Source organism: Convolutriloba macropyga, chromosome 3 (genome assembly GCF_964194025.1).
Source record: "Convolutriloba macropyga chromosome 3, txConMacr16.3, whole genome shotgun sequence".
NCBI lineage: Eukaryota > Metazoa > Xenacoelomorpha > Acoela > Convolutidae > Convolutriloba > Convolutriloba macropyga.
In genome coordinates this window covers 18,495,900-18,518,950 of record NC_134470.1, presented here as the reverse complement: position 1 = coordinate 18,518,950, position 23,051 = coordinate 18,495,900, and the positions used below count along the sequence as shown (strand labels likewise).

General features: G+C 36.5%; 3 protein-coding genes across 6 annotated transcripts in view; all 3 read left to right on the top strand.

Moving 5' to 3' along the window:
• The window catches only part of LOC142336027 (sperm-associated antigen 1-like), a 286,466-nt gene that overhangs the window by 25,467 nt on the left and 237,948 nt on the right, over positions 1-23,051 (top strand). The gene's annotated exons all lie outside the window — the stretch shown is intronic.
• The window catches only part of LOC142336029 (UDP-N-acetylhexosamine pyrophosphorylase-like), a 102,940-nt gene that overhangs the window by 25,461 nt on the left and 54,428 nt on the right, over positions 1-23,051 (top strand). The gene's annotated exons all lie outside the window — the stretch shown is intronic.
• Positions 1,060-21,076, top strand: LOC142336026 (ATP-dependent RNA helicase DHX33-like). Of its 2 annotated transcripts, none has more exons than XM_075384503.1 (4): positions 1,060-1,626; positions 12,116-12,654; positions 18,718-19,677; positions 20,339-21,076. In XM_075384503.1, exons 1-4 carry the CDS (start codon positions 1,401-1,403, stop codon positions 20,621-20,623), a joined length of 2,010 nt encoding a protein of 669 aa, XP_075240618.1. In that variant the 5' UTR covers positions 1,060-1,400; the 3' UTR covers positions 20,624-21,076. The 2 variants fall into 2 exon arrangements, with proteins under 2 accessions (XP_075240618.1, XP_075240619.1); XM_075384504.1 differs by lacking the exon at positions 1,060-1,626 and adding an exon at positions 6,242-6,423.

Genomic DNA, 23,051 nt, shown 5'->3' with positions numbered 1-23,051 from the left:
ACTTGAATCTGTCCAAGTTTGAATTCCGAGATATTATTGCCCTTCTGTATGGCTGGGAGCCCCCAAACTTTTGTCAAACTGTGTTAGTGGCGAGCCGTTCACAGTTGCCCATGCCCTTCACTGTCCAAGAGGGTGGTATACCCACTTTAGACATAACGACATCAGTGACTCTGTCGCCAATCTGCTTGAGGACTTTTATTTTGATGTCGAAATCGAGCCCAATCTTCTGCCGTTGCAAGGCGAGTCCTTTGGAAATATAACTTCAAGCAATGAAGATGACGAACGATTGGATATTAAAGCCAATGGCCTCTGGGACAGCAGATTCACGAAAACGTTCTTCGATGTAAAAATCTTCAACCCCTTTGCGAAAAGCTGCACGAAAAAATTGAAGACGCGTATAGCTACCATGAAAATATCAAAAATTGAAATACGAGCCTCGAGTTATAAATAATACGAAAAAACGACTCGATAAATCTTGCGGCGAATTTTTCTTTCGCACCCAAAGGATAGGCAGCAGACTTCATCACAGCATTGTCTTCGGAAATCAACACGGACTAAAGCACAGAATTCTAAAGCAAATCTGGAATGATACCATGATGTGGTACAAACCAGAAAACGTCTGCACGTGGCAGATCTGTTGTGACTGTCAACACTGCAGAGAGACTTGGACTAATTTTCTATAAATGTTTTGATCGGGAGAAATCCGTTCTGTAAAGAAAATCCCCAACAACAACAACAACAATGAGAAGGGTACTTTCAGTCCATTGATTTTTTCTTGCACAGAAGGAGAGGGACCTTCAGCAAGGTGCAGGGTGATAACGCAAGTTGCCAGCAAACAGCCTTAAGAACGACAACTACGCCAACATCATGTTTATCCGAACGAAAATTAGCTCTGCGCTGCTCCAGGGCTCCGTAATCTGACTGCGCGGTTCCCGCTCGCGCCGACGACTGCAGCCAGTCGAGGCTTCCATGGGGGCTGTTGTCGAGGAAGGGAGACTTTAAAGTTGTTTGATTTTCTTATAGAAGACTTACGGTCTGATAATTTTATCTCGTTTAAGTTGATTGCTGGTTTGTAGCAAACCCTTCGCTGTATCCAACCTCTCGTCTCCTATTTAAATTCGTTCTTTTTCTTGACTGGTACTGATAGAAATAATTTTTGTCATCATTTTTGTAAATACTGCTCTTGAACTCTCTGTAACTGTTCTGATTAAACTACATTTTGTCTATATTCTATTGTAGTTTGTTCCTATCTAATTTAAATCAATTCTTTTTTCTTTAGCTCTGGCGTTTGCAGCTCTTTCAAGCAAATCATTCTGTCAAGGGCAGCAAAATTTAACACCAAAACATCTTTTTTTTGCCCCATTGAATTCGTTCGACATTGGTTACCTATTTTCAGAGCTATGCCTCCTGTTGGTTCGCAGCTACTGCCAATATACTCAGCTAAAGATGAACTAGTGAAATATATTTCAAAATCACCAACATGCGTAGTAATAGGTGAAACGGCTAGTGGAAAGACTACGCGAATACCGGAATTTCTTTTTGAGGCGGGAATTGGAAGCAGCTCATGTATACTCTGCACACAGCCTCGAAGAGTTGCGGCGATAACGGTAGCTAATTACATGGCAGGTATGTGTGCAGATGTCCAGTATTAAAATAGCATGATGTACATTATAGGAGCATTAAAAGGAACCATTGTGGACGAAGGGAGGCTATTTTAAACTCTATCGAGTATTTATTTTGCCCTGCGCCCAAAATTTGATGCCCCCTGTTGATCGCCTACCCTCTAAAAGGGGAGGGGCCTCTTTTAGTTGACGGTTTTTAAAAAGAACAACCTTGAGTTGCTTATTGTCGCAACGATACTTCGCAACCGGAAGCACCTTTGTTTATGCTGAAGATTTTGAAGAGGCGTTCAGCAAAATTCGGCTGAGGAAGTGTATTTAGCGACTGAGGAGTTGAGACAAGGGAATATTGAGACAAGGAAGACAAACGATAAACGATATTTCAAGTACCTTAGCTCAATCATCAATATATTCTCATTGTTGTCACAGATTAAACGAAAATCAATTCGGCTTTCGAAAGAACAGATCGGCAACCACTCAGCTTCTACTGTTTCTCGTCACAGTATATCGCATGTTTGACACAATTTCATCGGGCGACATTAGTATCCTCTACTTAGATTTTGATAAAGTACCACATCACCTTCTCAATAAGAAACTGGAAAGTTTTGACGTAGGAGGGAATATATTAGTACTCTTGCACTCATACTTAGAAGATAGAAAAGAATTTGTCAAAGTTGGAAATTGTTGTTCAAGTTTGGAGAACGTAACAAGTGGAGTCCCACAAGGTTCCATACTTGGACCACTACTGTTCTTAATTTGTATAGAGTTTAATTTTATCTGACTTTCCAGATGCAAACCCCGGTATTGAAGATTTTTGATTTGCAGACGACTATAAGTTCATTGTTCATGGTCAGGCAAAACTGGACAGAAGCCGAAAAAATCTTGAAGACTGGTGCCGAGAGAATGGAATGGAGTTAAATGCGAACAAATGCAAGTTGTTAAATGTTAGGGGGTAATCTCACGACTTCTATGTGTGGCCAGGAAATAAAACCAACTGAATCCCAAAAAGACCTTGGTTTAATAATTACATCAAATCTCTCAGGGCAAGGCAACTGCAACTACAGAGTGCAAAAAGCGACTAGTGCTTTCTCCGAATAAAACGAAGTATGTCAGCAATCAGCTCAACGTCAACCAAAATGAAGTGCTATACTGGTTTTATTGTTCCAACCATTAGCCTAAAAACGTCTCATTAGCCTAAAACTCCTTCCACTGTCACTAAGTTGGACTGCATGATCTTCTTCTCTTCCTGGCTATTACACGTAATGAATTTGGTATGCCGACAAATTTTATAACCCTTGAAGTCGATAGGACAAGGCAACACGTAGAGGTGAACTGAAAATTGAAAATAACCGACTTGTCAAATCCGATGAAAACTTCTTCCACCGAACGAAACAACTGTACAACGCTTTAAATAAATATTAAAAAATTTCAAGGCAGATTAAGCAAACACACTATCATAGAAGCTCACTGGCACTTCCTCACAACTCAATTCAGCCTAACAAACAAACGCTCTTGGCGTATCATTTGCAGATGTGACAATTGTAACAATTGGTAAAAACTTAACAACTGAAACTGGACTGACACAGGGGAACAAATTGAAGCCCCGGGAAACTTACTCGAATTCTCTACTACTACTACTAATATCTCATCATTTCATTATGATTATGAATGGTTTTTTCCAAACAATCTGCCACAAACTTGTCAAAATATTTTCAATTGCTCGAAAAAACCCAATTGATTGAGTGAACAAGAACTGGTTACTGGATTCAACGTGCATCTATTAGAAATTCTTGTAGCATTCGATTGACGAATTGGCTGAAAAGAATACAACAAAGCTCGATTCTCGATGAGAAGCGAAAATAGAGAAAACTTTGCAACGATGGGATGCATCCTCCATGTGCAGGTATTCAAAAATTGTACTGTATTCGAGAATCGACCGCATTCCACAATATTAAACCTGTATATTCCACGATACTTTTTCAAGACTACCAACAGCCTAAATTATTTATATCTCTCCCACTAATGTCCGAGCAGTCACCTTGCCGAAAATGTTCAAGTCATCTAAGAGGTGGAGGGGTTCGCCACTTATAGCACGTTAAGTGTAGCGGACTCAGCGCTGGGCGAGAACACCATGAAAACTTTTGCTGCGAAACCAAAGAATATCTAAACTCCTCTCAGCCATGCAGCGGAAACAACTCTTAAGCCACGCAGTAGTCGATAACAAGACATTCCAAGCGTCTCTAAGGAAGCCTGTTCTGAACCGTACGGCTAATGGCCTAACCTCATGGAAAGCAAACAAGAGATCGAGAACATATACAAACAAATTGTTCACAGGAAAGCAGTCTTTTTTACGCTCCCAAGAAACACGACAAATTTTAAGTTAACCAATACCTTGAATGAAATCTTGTCCGCCACTTTAAATTTTTCTAACGCGGGAACGGCAATTTACTGTGCAATGATGATGCCTCATCCCATTCTTGCAGGAACACTAACGGAGGATAACGCCTCAAATAACAAAGACGGTTTGAGACCAATGGATGAATTAAGACATAGGTTCACTGTTTCTTAAAGAAAAAGCTATCCAGGAACGTATGAGCGGAATAGAAGCAAAACGATTCGTCGATGAGTACAAAGAATTTGATAAATACATGTCAACAGGAAAAACCGCCACTACCATTCGATATCTTAATGAAGAAGCGAAAGTTGGCGTCCCCTCTTTAACTGTCAAAGTTGACAAGAAAACAGTCCTTAATGTCTTACGCGAAAAACATCCGGAACCACGCAATTAAATTTGAGTTATCTAGTGGGCAATGAACATCCAAACTTTTAGCATAACAGTCTATATTTGAAAAACTCAATGGATAGAAAATCTGTCATGAAGACTCTTGAAAGAAACGAACGGATGCCAACGAATGGCGATGGCTTCTGACATCCCTTAAGGCGTGCTCGACTGATCTATGCAAAACGATTGTTATACTATCAATAGGCTTAGTAACTTCTCGTTTGACTTCCCTTCCGTACAATTCATTTGGGTTGATAGCTCTTGATACATGCCCTGGTGTACGATCGATAGGAATTGTGGAATTCTTAAGGCGAGTTACTGGAAGAATTATTGTCACCTGTAGTAAAACCGACCTGAAGATATTTGTTGATCAACAACTGTATGGGTTAAAAGGGAGAAATTGAACTTGCCATTCATTAATTGAGAGCTGTTTTTAATAAACTAAAATTCGGAAGCGATCCGGCTTACCGAAGCAAAAAAATGCTTTCAGTAGTCTCAACAGTGATCTTATGAAACATTGAGAAATGCCCTTCTCTATATCATTCCATATGTAATTCGTCGATGTATCGAATTGCAATTTCCCCTCAACTGAATTTTTGACGATTGCATCACAGTTCAAAATTGGTATGCGGACGATGGTATCGCTGTCGACTCTTGTAAAACTGAGAAAACTTTTTGATTCATTGAAAAAACATGGTCCTGCTTTCGGTTAACATCTTACCAAATGTCATGTTACTCAAGCAGCAGAAATCGTTTAAAAAAAGTCGGCCGTTCATGCCCATGTTTCACCTCAAAATGTTTAATTTTGGTCAAAGTTTTGTTAAAATATCATTTACATTAACTAGTGGTTTTCGAGTTTATCTTTGGAATATAAGAATATCATTGTTTTGTCAATGTAGTACAGAAATGCAGAACATGCGATAAATTTTCAGACATTTTAATGAATTTTTAACCTGTCATTCGCCTATGTTAACCTCATTTTTAATCCAGTTTTCTGTTTGTTTTAAATCTTCGCTTAAGTTTTAAGAATCAGTGAAAGTAAATTGATCTGTCTTAATGGTTAAATGTTAAAAAAATTCAAAACCAAAATCTTTTTTTTATCAAACCTGGAAAACCAGAGAAGTTTGATGTTTTAGTGCTATCATGCACTGTGCGCGCATGCACAATTGACTGGCTACCAATCAATAATGGCTCAGTCTGCATTTTGTCTTTTGGACAACACTGAGATTTGAAAAGAAACGAGATTTTTATTAGATTTTTAAATTTTTGATCAAATTTTACGCGAATATTGAAATGTTTCCATATAATTGTGTCTTTCACCTAAACATTAGCAAATATGAGTTTTTCGGGGAAGCTTCATGTACTCATTCAGCGGTTATTGTGGTCCAATTTCATATTTAAGATTATTTTAGGTGCTGTTTTTTAAGGAAGTATTCACGATTTTTCATGATTTCGAGGTCAATTGGAAGTCCAAGTTTGAGATAGCACATCAGAACGGTTAATCACCCTGAGGCAGCACAGGTAACAAAAACATTAAGATTCAAGCCAGAAACAGCTATTTTTTAGATAAGAGGGAAATTAGATTTTCGCGAGTTCTTGATGACTTGACGTGCTTTGAGTGCTGTTTTTATTGTTATCCCCTTTTCAATTTCAGGTTCTTTTCACGACTGTTTTTCAACTGTATGAACTTTTTATGATCTACACGTTAAAGCTTAAGTTCGAATGAAGTTAATTCAAGGTCATTAAGACCCTTTTGTTGTTATGATCCGTGATGAAAAGGTTTCAGCGGAATGAAATGAACCAAGAAATATCATTTGAACTCAGTGTTTTTCGAAAGTGGCGTTTCAGCGACGCATTTCTGTAGATGTATCTATCTGGATTCTACGGCATTCATGTCTGTCTCTTGGCTATTTTTGACAGTCTGACTGCAATGTTTCTCAAAAGTTGGAAACATTTTTTGGTTTCAGTAGTTGTGATGAGAGGGGCAGGAACAATGTACGGCGCACCATTCCGAGCCTCCTGGTAATTATGTAAAAATTGCGGACAGTAGCAGTCTTGCATCGTGTTTCCCATGCAGTAATTTTGGTCCTAGTTACGATTGCTTTGTAACATACGTTCCATTATGTAGTTGATTGAAAGTTCTAGTTGTTTTACACTTACACTATCTACTAATCCGGTTTTTTTTCGATCCCATTTTTTGAAACATAACTCGAAATTGATTTTAAAGCTTTGAAACCGAAATACACAAGTTACAAAGTTTCAAGTTTTTTTTACCGCTGTGAATTTAAATAGCCTTTTAAAGAGCTAGAGGAGCAAAATTGAGTGTTTGTTCTCTTTATGACTGAAAATTTTTTCATAAATCTACACGCATATGCGTAAATCGCAGTCTCGTCGAGTTTGTATTAATTAAAAAGAAACGACTGGTTACTCTCAAAAATGGACAGCATTTTTCCCTATCCCCATTTAATCATAAATAATAAATTAGTTCTCGAGTTTATTCCATTGCTTGCATTTATAAATTTACAAACAACAAAACATAACCCGAAAGGACATCAAAAGGTCGCTAGACCTGTCAAGTGATGCCTTTTAATTCTTCTCAAAGTCTACTTATTTGTTAATTCAAACCCTCTAAAATCATATTTTACCCTGGTAATACCACTTTCCAATCAAACTTAGAAACCCCTAAGAAAATGTTTAATAAGAATGCCAATTTTACAAAAAAAATGCAGCTCGCTTTATTCCTTACCAAAAAAGGTTAAAAATCTGTTATCTATAATAAATGAGTCTCTAAAACAATGTAAAAAGTTTGCTAAATCCTGTGCACTAAATGAGCATAATTTTTGAATAATACTTTCATCCATTTTAGTTAAAACATTATATAAGCGTCTTAAGCTATTTATGAGTGACTTGTTTCTTTGCTTCGTTTGCAAATATTTTGTTTTGACTAGATGAGTTCTTTCATTTATTTGGATATTTTCTTCGATTAATTCCGGAAATGAGTTATTTAATAATTTGCTTGGATGTTCATGGCGGAGAATTCTTCACAGTAATTTTATCAGTTCATATATGTGTAACTCTTTAACAGAAAACAACTTGTGTTTACATCGCAGTTCGTCAATGCTTTGGAATCTCTTAGCTGAAAATAACAAACGAAAAATTCTGCTTTGCCGCCACTCTAATTTTTGAAGCTCGCTTGTATTGGCCACTCCATACAACAAAACCCCGTACTGTAATACTGGTTGAACGTAAACTTTGTATAATCGGACTGGTATGTGTCTTTTGAAAAAATTTTTATACTGATAGATTGCCGCTGTTAATGAATCCATCCGACTAATTATTTTCTCAATGTGTGATTTGAAGCTCAGTTTACTATCTATGTATACACCCAAGTACTTAATGTGGTCGACAAATTTGATGCTGTAATCATAAATTTTTATTTCAGGTGTCTCATTAGTAGCACCAAAACTTATAGACTTGCATCTATCTCTATTGATTGCTAACTTATTTGATTCCATCCAAACTGACACATTTTCTATTGTATCATTAATTCCATCATCCACCTTTCCGTAAATATTTGTATCATCAGCAAACATAGTTACATTACAGTTTGTACAAAAAGCAGGCAGATCGTTTACGTAAATCAAGAACAGAAGTGGCCCTAAAACAGAACCCTGCGGTACACCGCAAAAAATGCTTTCAAATGATGATCGCTGCTTGCTAACTGAAACACATTGTCTGTTGGTCAAATATGAATTAAGATTGTCATAAATTTTCCCCCTCAAACCATACGCAAAACATTTTTGGAGCAAAATTTTATGACTCACAGTATCAAAAGCCTTCGATAAATCAATAAAAACTCCATAGTAACTTTCTTTCGAACACAAAGAAATCCTTATTGTTTCAACAACCTCCGACACAGCATCAATTGTGTTTTTCTTTGCCTGATATCCAAACTGAGCCTTGTTTATTACTGAGTATTTGGACAAAAAAGAAAATTTTTGAAATAACTGGGAGCAGTGATATTGGTCTGTAATTACCGAACTCGTTTTCGTTATCATTTTTGTACAGAGGTATAACATTGGCAATTTTCAGAGTTCTAGGGAAATGGCCCTCATCAAAGCAACGATTAATTAATTTTGCAAATGTTGCACACACGCTTGGATTGATGAACTTAATCAGTTGATTTGAAATGTTATGCAAATCAGAGGAAGTTTTTTTGGGCATTTGCTTGATAATGTCGAAAACTTCTTTGGCTGTGACGTTAGTTAAGAACATGGAATTTTCTAACTTTCTGACCCGGCTTAGATCTGGCGGCAGACTACAACTTTCAGATAGTTTCTTTCCTATTTCAACAAAATATTTATTGATTTCATCAGCATTCAGTTTGTCAATATTTTTTTATTTTCGTTCCCTTAATATCGTCTATTATTGAAAACAAACTTTTATTTATGTTAGCCTTTCCTTCAATTTTTTGTTCGTAAAATTCTACTTTTGCTTTTTTCGTTAGGTTTTTTAAATGATTACGCAGCTTATTAAATTTCTCTATTTTCGGCAGACTGTTCGTTCTTCAATCTTTGGTAGGCTTCAAGCTTTTTAAGACTGAGATTTTTGATCTGGTTATTCAACCAAGGCTTTTGAACCTGTTTGAATTTTTTGTTAGTGTGCTTTTTGAACTGTTGCAAGGGTACATGACGATCCAACTCCTCGTTTATCACCCTCATTAAATCCGTAAAACTGAAATCCAAATCAGAAGATAGATATAGTTTACTTTTCGTTCCCAGTTTTTTTGCAATACTAATTTAAATCTAACCTGAGTTCCTTATTTTGAAGTTTTTTAGGGGCCTAAAAGGAAATTTTTCCTTTGATTTTTCCGGATCAACCCTTGTTTCCTTGCAGCTCAATTCTACTCCTCTGTGGTCAGAAATCATGGTATCCTTCACATTTACTGAGGCTTCAAAATTTGCGAAAAAAATATCAATGCATGTTGCCGTACAAGAAGTGACTCTTGTCGGTTCTGATCTATTCTTTATTTGCAGTCCTGTACAAGAGAAAAAAATCCAAAACCTTAGCGATTTTGTTCGTTTGTTCAATTACATTTAAGTTGAAATCACCACAAAAACTTGCAAACTCTCCGGTTTGATAGTGAATTTATTAAGGTGCTCTTGACAAACGTTTATGTACTCATCTATACCATAATTTGGAGTTTTATAACCAACAGTTATCAATTTTTCATTTTGATATCCTAACAACGCAACTGTCAACAATTGTACGTGTTCATTGTTTGTTATTGCTTTAATTTGAACTTTGATGCCTTTCCGAATGAAAAATCCTACACCTCCACCTCTTTTTTCTCTGTCACTCCTCAACAACTGGCCATATCCATTCAACTGGTAAGCATTTTCGAAAGCATACTGGTTGCACCAGGTTTCTGTTAATGCAATCACATCAGGTTTTGCTTTCTCTTGGTTTATAAATTGATCGAGCTCATTAAAATTTCTATGAATTGATCTTAAATTTTGAAGTAATATTCTAAAAGTCATATATGTCCAATAAGTATTCTGACAAAATTGCAGCCATAAACCATTGTTTTTCTTTTTTTTCTGTCTTTTTTCGATTCAGTCTTTCCTGCTGCCGCGGAATCGCAGTGCAGACCAGAAAAACTCAAGCATTTATTGAGAAAAAAAAGAGTAAACTAGCCGCGGAAATTGCAGTACTTCAGACTAAATTGTATTCTGAGCTCAAGTTCTATTAGTGACACAACAAATTTTTAAAGTTCACTCAGCTTGCAACAGGTCGCGCAAATCGCAGTGCCTGATGCAAGTTTTTGTTTATGTAGAAGTAAAAAGAAAAACATATATATAAAATATATAATTACAATAATGCCTGAATCCGCGGAAATCGCAGAACCTCATGCAGTAAATTTTGAAAAAACGAAAACCAATAGCACGGAAAACTTAAACAGATAAAAATAAGCTAAATAAAAAACTAAGAAACTTTAGTTAAAAATTAACTTTTAATTTTTTTATCCTTGTTTCAACTTTGAGAAGTAAGTTTAGATGAAACTTGTATAACAAAACACAGATAATTTTGCACACATGTGTTGTGTCTTCAACACTTCAGACGTTAACAAAAATTTTTAATGAGTTATTCTCAGTTCAAACTTTTTCCAGCACTTTAATTGGCTTTTCCAATTTCGAAGATAGCTTTCTTTTGTTCAGGAGAGAATGATGCAAATAGCCGATCAGCACGTTCATCATCAGTCAATCGAAGTGGTCGCTTTGGTTTACGGAAACCAGTTATTTGGTCTGGTCTACGATTCTGCTCTCGCACAATTGGATTTTTTACATTTTCCAATTCGGTAACATCATTTACTTTTACAAGTTTTTTTCTCCCATCTCCTTGATCACACAATACGGACACAGTGCAGTTATTAGTGCTTGTTATGAGTCCCTTGCCTTCTGCGAATTTCTTGATATAAGCATCCATTGCAGGTAATCTTTCTCGTACGTAAATATTCTTTTGATTTATTTCGTTTTTTTGTCCTTTGAGATACCTTCGATTCGCATATATCTGGTTTTTATCACGAAAGTACAAAAACTTGACGATCACAGAAGCCATCAGACCTTTTCTTCGGCTCGACCAGGTAGTATATGACACGCTTTGATTTTACTCGGTTCCAGTTCGTAACGCAGAAATTTTTTAATGAAAAAAACAATCAGTTCCAGTAATGCATCATCATCAACGTTTGGGTCAAACGGTGGATTATCAGTAATGATGGAGTCCTTACTCGTGTATCTTTCTTGTTCCCGAACACGCATTTCTAACTCTGAGCAAAAATCCTTTATGTTTTTGAATTGCACACTAACCTCGCTCTGGGTTTTTTTTAATTCGCTTATAATGGTACTCACGACCTGCTTCGTACTCTCATCCTGGATAGTCTCCACTAATTGTAATAACTTGGCATCCATCCTGACAAAATAATCTGGAAATAAAGTAGTAATAAAGTCCGAAAAAGTATGATTTACTGTGTAAATTGAGATTAATTTCTTTTGGAATGGCGCAATTCTGTCAGAATATAATATCTAGGCCTTCATACGATTTCTAAATGTATATAAATAATAGCTGTTACAATCTTTAACTTTTTAATTTAGACGGAAAAGAAAAGGTTTGAATGTTTAAATCTTGAAATCTGCTTTAAAAGATCAATGAGAAATGGCTTTTTTTTCGCTTTAAATGAGCAAAAGTTCAAGCAAGAAAGCTAAAAGAACAACCAACTGTTTAGCAAGAATGCCCTTTTTTTATTTTTTTACCGATATTTGAAAGCTCATTGTACACTCAGTAGTAATCCTAAGAAGCAATCGCCACCGCGTAAGTGGAGGCCTTGCGTAGAATGTGCAATCTTTCTTGTCAAGATTATGGAAAATTTTTATGCTGTAATAACTACATAGGAACTTAGTGCTGTTAAGCTTCCGCTGTTTTTGTTTGGTTGCATTCGATTCATTTGTTTGCAATAGCAGCTTTGCAAATACGTAATTTTTAGCCTGGATACCAGGACTATCATTGGCTTAGAACGCAGTCTGAGGATTTTTTAATAACACTTAAGTTTTGTCCAGTAACAAATTTCTGTTGTTGTTTCCAAGTGTTCAATTTCCTCGAACATAATATAAACTGTTGAACTCTAAAATGAGTTTCTAGTTGGTTTGTTATTGTTTAGGTGAAATGAATTGCAAAATTGGCGATGTGGTTGGCTACTCTGTACGTTTTGAGGATGTCTCCAGTCAAGGGACTAAAATCAAATACGCAACTGATGGTATTGTCCTACGAGAAGCTATGAGCGACCCCCTTTTGAAACGATACTCAGTTATAATCATAGATGAGGCTCACGAGAGATCTTTGCAAACAGACATTCTTCTAGGAGTGGTAAAGAAAGCTCAAAAACAACGGAAATCGCTTGGATACAGCTCGGCGATGTCTTTGAAAGTTATTGTTATGTCTGCGACTTTGTCAGTTGATTTGTTTTCTTCTTACTTTGAGGATGCGCCAATTTTATACGTGCAAGGACGGTCGCATCCTGTGACGTCATTCTTTTTGTCCGAAGAAGAGGACAAAGTTGAGCAAGACTACCTTTGGAGGACGATGGTTGCTGTCATTCAAGTCCACAGAGCTAACCCCAATGATGGTGACATTCTGGTGTTTCTGACTGGTGAAGAGGAAATTGAGAGTGCAGTGAGAACCTTGCGAACAGTATCAAAGGTCAGTCTGTGTTCGTTATGTTTGTGGAGTGACATTCACATCAAATTTTATATGCAATGGTCTTTGCTCAAATGTGTAGAATAACCAGATTTTACAGATCATTTGGCTGCATATGATTTAATCCATAGGAAACTAAAGGTCATTAACTGCTGCATTCTAACCTTCAAGCTTTATGCAAGTCATGTTTTTTTTATATCTGAAAAGTGATAACCGAATGAAGTTATACTGGGTTTCTCTTGATTTTTAGTCAAAGAATTTGGTTTGGCTTCTAGAAATAGTTGTTTTTCTTTTTTATAGCTTCAACAACGATAACTGAAGCAAGCTTCTATTTATCTCCTAATTAATAAATGGTTAGGCAGAGCAGAAATGGCGCAAGGCAAACTCGAAATGATTTGATCAGTCTAATCAGAGATCTTCAACAAAGAACATCAGCCTCTAATTAAATATTACTGGAGGGCAAGTCTCAAAACAAATCATGCATTAGACAAGGTTTCAATGCAAATTTACGGTAGAGGTCGGAGACGGTTAAAGAAAGAAAGAAAGAATTAATTTCGTTGTTGAATAATAAACAAGCAACGTGGACAAATAACGAGATCAGAGCGATCTTCTTTTTCAATTTGCCCAATAAATTACTGACAACGATTACTTGATAAACCTTCGTTCAATACATGCAAAATATAGCACAAATTAACAAATTATTCAGATAGGACATCAATTCAACAAACTAGAGTAGCACATGTTCAATATTGTTGTTCGCTTCAGTTAAAAACGAATCTAATTAGCTCGTAGTTCGACACCAGATATGAGTTTTTCAATTTATGACAGAAACTTGTCACTTCAGCTTGGCTACCATTCTCTAAATTACCGGGAATTATCTGCATTATCTTTAATTTGTTATTTAGTTTAGCACCTCTAAAACGTATTGAATTGCGCTCCAACTTCTTTTTACAAAATGGTTCCTTTAGCAACTTAAGAATCCCACTTCTGGTTTTCCGGTCGTTCGATTTAAATTGAAACAAATTATTGCTGAAATATTGCTAGTGTAGACCATTGATTGATTTCAGAACAAATTTAATTAATTCGTATATGTGTAACTCGTAGATAGTCAACAACGAGTGCCTCATAAAAATATCATCGCAGTGATCGCCTTTTTTCTAACATACATTAATTTTAAAATTTTTTTCTGCAATAGGTAGATCGGTAGAAGCGCTGAGTAGGTACAGCAACCATAAATCAAGGCACCATTTTGAATTAGTGGTGTCACATTCGAATTGTAGTAAGAAATGAGTTGATTCCGAGGAACATAATGTCTGAGTTTTGCTAGTATACCACATTGTTTACTTAGTTTACTTTGCACATGATCGATATGATCCCGAAAAGAGAACTTATTATCTATTTTTACCCCAAGATATTTACAGTAATGCTCAACTTTGATGTCAGTTTTGTTCAATTGGAAACTAAGATTTGCCGGTCATTTTTTCAAGTTAACTTGAATTGTTTTTACTAAGATTAAGGACAAGCTTGTTACTCTGAAGCCAAACGTTTATGCTATCTAAATCTGACTTTATATTTTCAACAGAGCACCCAACTGCTTCTATGTTAGTGACATCAGCAAAAAGTAAAATTTCAACATTTTTACAGACTAAAGGAAGGTCGTTTATATATATTAAAAACAAAAGAGGGCCCAAAATCGATCCTTGAGGAACACCGTTTTTGATTTCGGACAAATCAGATGAAGTACCATTAATTCATTAATTACAACATGATGAATTCTATCACTCAGATAAGAGTTAAACAATTTCCAGCAGTTGCCTCTAATTCCATATCTCTCTAGTTTTTCCAAAAGAAATGCATGATTGATAGTATCAAACGCCTTTTTTAAATCCAAAAAGAAACTAACTATGGTCGAATGTTGTTGTCTCATGCGAACAGTTTCGGTTAACTCAACTAGTGCATCAATTGTACTATGCTTAGATCTAACACTAAACTGCTTCTTATAAAATATAGAGAATTTCTCAAAATATTGGTACACGCGATTGTACATAGCTCTTTCAAAAATATTACTGAAAACTACAAGAAGTGAAATTGGCCTATAATTATTTTGGTCAAGTTTAGACCCCTCTTTGTGCAGTGGGAGAACTTTTGCTCGAGTCAGTTCTTTAGGAAAAATACCTTTGTCGAATGAAAAATTTATCAGAAACACTAGGTAGGGGTTGATGACATCTGAAGATAATTTGATTAGTATGTTACTTATATCATCAACACCTGAGGATGACTTGTTGTCAAGATTAGTTGAGATATCCCCCACCTCTCTCGCAGTAGTTTTGTAAATATACATGGAGCATTGGTGTCTAGGAAAAGAAGGTTGGAAACTATTATTTAGGTGCCTACTGACTTGATGTCCTATGGAAGCAAAAAAATTGTTGAACTCGAAAATGTTTGCTTGAAATTGTTTGCATTATTTTTATCCGAAGGTTCATCAAACGTCTGATAACAGCTGCATAGGATTGGAAAATTCTGTGATTTATATGATTTGCCTTTCAGCTCATTGAGTAGTTTGAAAGTCTGTCTAGAGTTTCCTAAACATTTCTGGAAAGAATTTAGATAGAATTGTTTCTTGCGCAATTTTAATTGCTTTTCCAGCCTTAATCTACACTCTTTAATTTTCTTCAGCAGGTCATTGTTATTTTTGTTTCCTTTATATTTATAATAATCATGGTTTCTTTTTTGACGTAAATTTTTTAACCTATTATCAAACCACTTCGGAACTTTTTGTTTATTATCGACACTTTTTAAAGGAGCAAAGTCTTCTGTCACTTTAGAAAAAGTTAGTTAAATGTGGAAAAAGCGTTGCAAGGATCGACACTTTTGTAAATAATGCCACTGTTTTTGTTAAGATTTGCTTCCAATGCCATTTTATAACGGCTCACAGCATCCTGATTTTTTACAAAGCTAGTATCTCGGAGTATTAAATCATTTTTATTTATATCTTCACTTGTTCGCCACGTCAAAATAACGGGATTATGATCAGTAAAATTTTGATGTTCTAGAACTTCTACAGAAACATACTTACCCAAATTTTGATTAATGAAATGGTCCAAGCAAGAACTGTACTTATTAGTTGAACGTGTTGGTTCGGGAGAGGAAATACAGAAACCATTTGCTGCAATGCTGTTCAAGTAATTTCTGCTCAGCAAATTATTTTTCATAATATCCAAATTCATATCACCACAAATATTGACTGACCTGTTGCTCGAACTTAGATTTTCTAACAATTTATCCATCATATTGACAAATTCAACTTTGTACGAGCGTGGTGGTTTACATACAACTATAGTTTTAAACGTTTGGTTTTTTTTGCAAATATCTACACAAAGAGCTTCCTGAAAGTCGATCTTACTTTCCGTTGTAATATTGCAAAATTTGTTACATTGCAACATGACTCCACCCCTTTTAGAATCCCTATTCGTGGCTACAAAACCATTGTATCCAGTAACAAGATAGATGGAAATTTCATCTGTTTCCAAAAGCCAGGTTTAAGTTAAACAAATTACATCAGGTTGTACATCCAGACTATAAATAAAAGCTTCTAGGTTTAACAAATTTTTTCAAAGAGATCTAACATTTACATTGAGGATAGTCATAAGTTTTGTGTTGCTTTTATGTATAGAACTTTCAGTATTGGGGACGAATAAAAGATCTTTGTCCAGAACTTTGGTCCGGAAATCTGAAATTTGGACAGTTTGAGGGCATCGCTGAAAGATGTTGGGTTTGCTGTTTGTCGTGTGAGAAATTTGGCTGACGAAAAGTGTGATTATTGATATTTGCGCTTGGTGGTGGAATAAAGGAGTTGAAACGATTTAGTACACTTTCTATGCTTTAATTGAGATCAATTCCACCTTCGTAGAAACCATGAATTTTGTAGGCTAAATAGTCGTATTTCCACTCATAGAACAAAGTGTCCTCCCTTGACCATACTGAATTAATTCTATCATCTGCCTTATCAAGTTGATAAAAATAACTCTCGCTTTACTCAAGTCTTCAAATACGTTGACGTTTTTTTAAGTTTCCGATTGCGCCAAGTTTCTTTTCTTTTTCATGAAGTCAAGTTTTGTTACCCTGCGCACAAATTTAGCTATAATTGGTTTTCTTTCGGAATTTGACGGCAGACGGTGCGCAATTGAGATATCCTCCTCCTTCAAATTCATACCGATTTCTGCTGTAACATCAACAACTAACTTCGATGTCTGTTGATAATTTTCTTTACCATCAGTGGAACATGAAGATAACTCAAGCACTTTGATATTATCTCTTCTGTTATAAGTTTCCAAGAGCTCAGATTCAGACAGAAATTTTAGCTTAGATTTGGTAGCTTCCAAGTTGACTTTGCCATCGAGTTCATTTCTTAGATCACTTGTTTTGGAATCGACAATCTCGCTGATAGTATTGCGCAGTTCGGTCCTAAGCGTTTCAAGTATACACGGAACTATGTTATCAATTGATCTTTTAATGCTTGATTCTACTTTCTTCTCTAAATTCACATCTGGATTTGCCTCTTCCACCGGACTAAGAACAGCACAGCTCCTTTTAACACTTTTTGCAACGGGAGTATCAAGGTCTTTACCATTTCTATTTGGTGTTTCTCCATGAAATCTGAGTTCGGGCATTGCTTCAGAGAAATTTTGCGCAATTTTGCCTTCCAGGACTGTCGAATTCCGTGTACCATTGATGGCGCTCCCATCCATTTGAACTTCATATCCAACAGAATTTGTAGCTTCTGACAGCATTAGAGGAATTTTAGTCGACTACCGAAGTTAAAAATTAAGGACAGATCACATAAATTTACAAAATCAAAGAACAAAAAAATGTATGCAGAATTAACACGAACAGTATGCAGAATAGTAGTATTTAGTATTTACACTTCAGTCGAATAGAATGTAAACTTCATTGCCTTTAGCAGCTTCAAGATATCTAAAACTCAAAAACTGCCTGTGCTGATTAAGCAAAATATCGAATTACTGAGGAAGCATTCACTATTGTTGAGCGTTTCATAAACTTTACTTATCGCACCATGGAGTCAATCCCTAAAACATTTCACATATTTTAAATAGCAATGTTGTCTGGATGTTGGTGACGAAAGTATGTAATAATCACAAGTTTTAGTACCGAAATTTGGGTGCTAAGTGTTACACAATACAGATAAATTTTCGTAGACTCGTAGTCGCTCCTCGTAAAATGCAATAATGAAGTGGATCTTGAGCACGAATTATAGAAGTCACGATAGGTGTTTTGACCTATTTTTCACTATAGTTATCACACTCATTGACACTTTCAGGAAATGGATCTGCTGCATGATAGAATAAACTTAGAAATTGGGGTTGAAATCTTGGAATACTCTTAGTATGTTTCTTGGAAAATTTCTTGAAGATCAGTTGCAGAATTATAACAAATTTCAAATTTTCCTGAATTCTTGAGAAGTTTTATTGAAAACTAAATATACGCCAATGCAAGCAAGCATCATCGTTTGACTTCTTAAAATAGTAGTTGCCATCATCAGAATTTATTGCTGTCGGAATTCTAAAAGCAACGAGTAGAACTGGATATCTTAGTCTGCACATTTGGATCCTGAAACAACTTGTGTCTGATTAAGTCACCCTATAGTTTTAAAAGCCCTTTGGTTTAACCGAGCTTGGGTTAAACCAAAGGGTGCCTCGAGTTTGAGCCTTGGCCTTAAGCGTCACAGAACTATAATCTAACATACTAATCGAATGAATGCATATTCACAAACATTCACAAGAAATAAAATAACTTCTGTTTTTTTCGTAAATATAGCTTTTTGCGTTATTGATTCCAGCCTTAATTGCAAGTGTTTGTCTTCAGATTTTAAAAAATGCATTTAACTAATTGGCTCTGTAGTTTAATCAAATGTGCTGCGTAGGTATCAGTTTGTGGTTTTTACCGATGCGGATCATTTATTGTCTCAGAGGAGAAATATATTATTTGTAATGTACAAATTTTAATGCGCAAGTCGTTCGGTTGTAAGTCATTCGATCTCAATTTTAGAGCCTCCAAAATGATCCGGACAGTAGTGGCTTGCATGTGGTCCCCTTATACTCAGCGTTGCCTCCGGAAGTTCAAATGGTGGTATTCAAACGAAAGGACAAACGAGAAATCGAAGCTGGTTTTCGAAGAGTCGTTATTAGTACTAACATTGCAGAAACCTCAGTAACAATACCTAACATCAAATACGTTATTGATAGCGGAAAAGTTAAACAGAAGTGTTACAATCCTAAAACAGGCGTTGAGTATTTGACAGTAATTAACGAATCGAAAGCGCAAGCGAAGCAGCGCTCGGGTAGAGCTGGTCGTTTGGGTCCCGGTGAATGCTACTGTTTAGTTTCAAAAGATAAGTTCGAAAATAATTTTCTCGAAATGACAGAAGCGGAGATCTTAAAATCAAACCTTGAAAATGTTGTTTTGCTTATGATATCGCTTGGAATTTCAAACGTTCTTGAATTCGATTTTATTGAAAAGCCTCCGACGGATTCGGTAAAGGCTGCAATTAAACTGTTACTAGATTTGGAGGCGATATGTGAGAAAACAGAAACAGAGAAAACCGAGTGTGGATTTCAATTAACAAGATTGGGAAAGGTTGTCTGTAAGTTCCCTTTGAGACCTGAATATGCCTTGGCGCTCGTGTATGGTAACGAAGATGGATGCCTTGATGATATGCTGTCCATAGTAAGCATGTTGAGTGTTGAGAACCTATACAACCGAAGAGCTGCTCAGCAATCAATACGTGCTAATCAACATCTGGATTCAGACGATACCCAAAATAGTGAAGCTTCTAAATGTTGGTCTAAGTTCCAGCATTATACAGGAGATATGGTCGGGCTTTTGTTGATGTATAGATTTGTGAACCATGCTGCGAAGAAAATGACGATATCTAAAGTGTGCTATGAGAATTTTTTGAACCCGAAGAGCGTGCAGCTGGCTATGCAAATCAGATCTCAACTTTCCAAGGTGAGAGTTTGAACCTCATTGATTGAATAGTGAACTGAATATTGGATGACTTGGAATTGCCTGAAAGTAAAGTTGTGCAATCTAAATTTGTATATAAAAGGCCGTCGTAGTCTGTGACCAAAATTACGTTGTCACACAAAACGCAGAGGTATACCTAGATGTAAATTAGCTGATTTCGCCCTCGCGTATTTTGGTTAGGTAACATAACAATTTGTGAAAGTAGGTAACATCACTTGTAGCCTAATTACCACAAAGGTATCGCTCCCAATATATAGAATCCAAAGTTTAATTTTGGGGAAATTATTAACGGATTTACTTTCACAAATGGCAGAACTTCCAAATGTTAGCGCTTTGCTTCAAATTTATTGTAAATCCCATGTTAACAGCGAAACGGAACAAAGTTCAAATTCGATTTAGGTATACCTCTGCGTTGTTATGTCAATTTCTTGACGTACTTCAATGAGCATGACTTGAGGCAACACGTTGTAACTAGAACTAATTTGAGAGTGGCAACGTGATTTGAATTTAAAATAGCAGCCATGCATCCTTAGAGTTAACTTTTTTGAGTTACCTTCTTGCTGTGGGTAGTTCAATTTTGTAATTTTATTGTGAAGTTTGTTATATTGTCTCAAATGTTGAAACATGCTTTTCTTTTCCTTAGATATGCGTGTCTTTGGGGTGGAAATCTACCAGCAGCTCCTCAGGTTTTGACAAAGTCCGTTTGTGTCTCTATAAAGCGTTCAGATTACGTCTCGCTGTACTGGGAAGTGAAAAGAAGTACTACACTAGTGTCGGTCATGTCCAAGTTGAAATTCACCCCTCATCAGTTTTACACAAGAAGTTACCAGCAGCTGTGGTTTATAATGAACTTGTGAAGACTACCAAAACGTACATGAGAGGAGTTTCCGTTGTGAACGAGGACTGGGTTGTGGAGGAGTCCAGTTGAAGCGGTTACGATGTTTCGATTTTGTTAGCAAGCTTCAAGATATTGCTGATTCTTTGTTTCGCCTTTCAAGGCATTCAGATGAAGATAATTCCATGATATTTTAATTAGCTGTGCTAATGATTTCAAATTGTTAATTACGATCGTCTTGAACTGATTACGGTAGTCAGTATGAACTGGCCGAAGCGATTACTGCGGTGGAAAAATTTTTCGCGGGAAAACAGGAATGTGTGCGGGAGCCAAACATGCTAAATAGAATTAAAAATGTCGAATTTCGAAGTGTTTTTACACCAAATTTAATATCTTCAGCAGATAGTTTGCTGGTTTCAACACCAGGTGCGATGGAGAATCCGCCCAGTTGAAAGACAGCTAGCTAAAAATCATGATTTCTAAACTCAGGATATTTTGCTGATCTGATTGATAAATTATTGTTCCAAGTGAAATGTTTTCGTTAAAGTTTTATGTACTTCACATTAAGGACACAGCTTTCTTCTTATTACTTATTTTTTTAATTGCTCTTGAACGAAGTTCATAGCCTTTATTGTAAACGTATTGGTCTTTTTATGCAAATTTTTCGCTTGACCATTTTGCGCTTTTCTTCTAGAACATATTTTGACTTCTCAAATGACTTTTTCACGCTTTCGTTCATTTTTGAGTGATCTATTGCTCTCACTCCGAAGTAAAGCTGGCTGCTAATATAAATTCGGTTGCAGCATAGCAACAATAAGGCCCGAATAGCACAGTCGTCAGTGCATTTGGTTATGAATCGGGAGGTCAACGGTTCGAATCGCGGTGTTTTTCCACCCGCCTGTCGTTGAAGAGCACTTCTTCCAACATTAGTCGGTTTATGTTTACTTCGATTAAACTGCTCAACCTGATTTGCTTTACCCGTCGTCTTTTGAAACCCCTGTCTTAACTCCCATGTTTTTACTAGAGCAAATTGCTCAAATTGTCATTTTGCGCGCATTGCTTTGGTCGACACGTTAATTTTGGCATCCAAATTAAAAGTTAGCTTAACTAAAAATTCTGAAGCAATAAAAACACAACTGCTTGCGGTGGCTGTACCAGATAGCTGAAAGCACTGTTAAACTATGCCCTTGAGCAAATAGAACATTGAAAGGAAAGGTTGCGTTAAGTTTAGGTGAAGCTGTAAGCTGAGCGTAGGTCTTCAGGATTTTAGTACTTAAGGATTTACGTAACCAAAGGTGAGTATAGGTTTTAACTAACCGTAAGCAAGTATTGGTTTTTAGCGGTTCTTTAGTGACATGAGGAGCAGTTATGGTGATCTTAGATTTTATTAATCGGTGACGTGTCACTGGAACAGGGAACAGGATTTAGAAGTCAATTAGAAGTCTTTATTATGCTATTTTTCGTACTATCGACTTTCGTGATATTTTTTATTACCATTTGATTTTTCGCTCCCAAAGCAGGATAAAGTGTTCAATTGCGGAGGACAATAAATTGCTCAGCAGTTAGAGCTGAAGTAGTCTCCAAGTGTACAATGATCGGAGCAAAATCATGGTGTGAGAGGGCAGTTTTTTATGTTAAGACCCTTTTTCACCCCCTCCCTCACTCCACTCAAAACAACCCCCACTTCACTCATTACACCTCTAACCGCCCACAAACCCCCCTCCCCTCCCCCCCCCCCGCTGAAGATCCCCTCAATCCACCTCCACCTTTACTCCCTTTGAGATCCGACTCCGCTCATCCCACCCCCCCACACACTGAAGCACCCTTTTTCCACCACCAGTTATCGCGAAGTTCGTCTATTTTGACCAAAAGGAAAGAATCTGGACCAGGAAGGGTTTGCTACGGAATTATAGGAATCCAAATAATGGAAAACCGGTTTTTATTCTCGAGCGATTGAGCAACTACGACAAGTCATTGAAAGAGGAGGCTCAAGCAAAACAGTTAAAGCTTACTACTAAGAATTCGGCACCACTTGTTCAGATCGAGTCAGATGGGATGAAGCGATATCTTGAACTGAATTCTATCAAGATATTATTGAATTGCAACCAGTTGCTAGTAAAATTGAACAGAAGTTCAATTATCCAAAGAATCTACCACAAAAGCAAAGCCAAGTATACACGACAACAGCAGGTTCGATGGAAGTCAATGAAATTATTTATAACACGCCTGTTCCAAAGCTAACAAAACAGCCCATTTTTGCGCCTGGTACACCTTTATCGACCAAACTGCCTTCCCTAAAGCGTATGCGTGACAATTTTGAGAACAGCGACTATACCAATCTAATGGAGGAACTAAAAAGCAGGAGAGCTGATAAAGACGAATTGCTTGATTTTGTTATGGGTCTCATAAGTGGTTCGCCGAATGCCAAAGAGACAATTCTTGCTGATATTGAGGAACAGCCGTTTCGGAGCGAAGAGTGCTGTGAAGAGTCTGGAACATAAGAGTTCACCTCTTAGATTAA

Excerpts from the sequence above, each read along its gene's own strand:
- LOC142336026 (XM_075384503.1), top strand. The coding sequence starts at position 1,401 with ATGCCTCCTGTTGGTTCGCAGCTACTGCCAATATACTCAGCTAAAGAT. Across the intron at positions 1,627-12,115 it reads GGTAGCTAATTACATGGCAG|GTGAAATGAATTGCAAAATT; the intron begins GTATGTGTGCAG and ends GTTATTGTTTAG. Across the intron at positions 19,678-20,338 it reads TCAGATCTCAACTTTCCAAG|ATATGCGTGTCTTTGGGGTG; the intron begins GTGAGAGTTTGA and ends TCTTTTCCTTAG.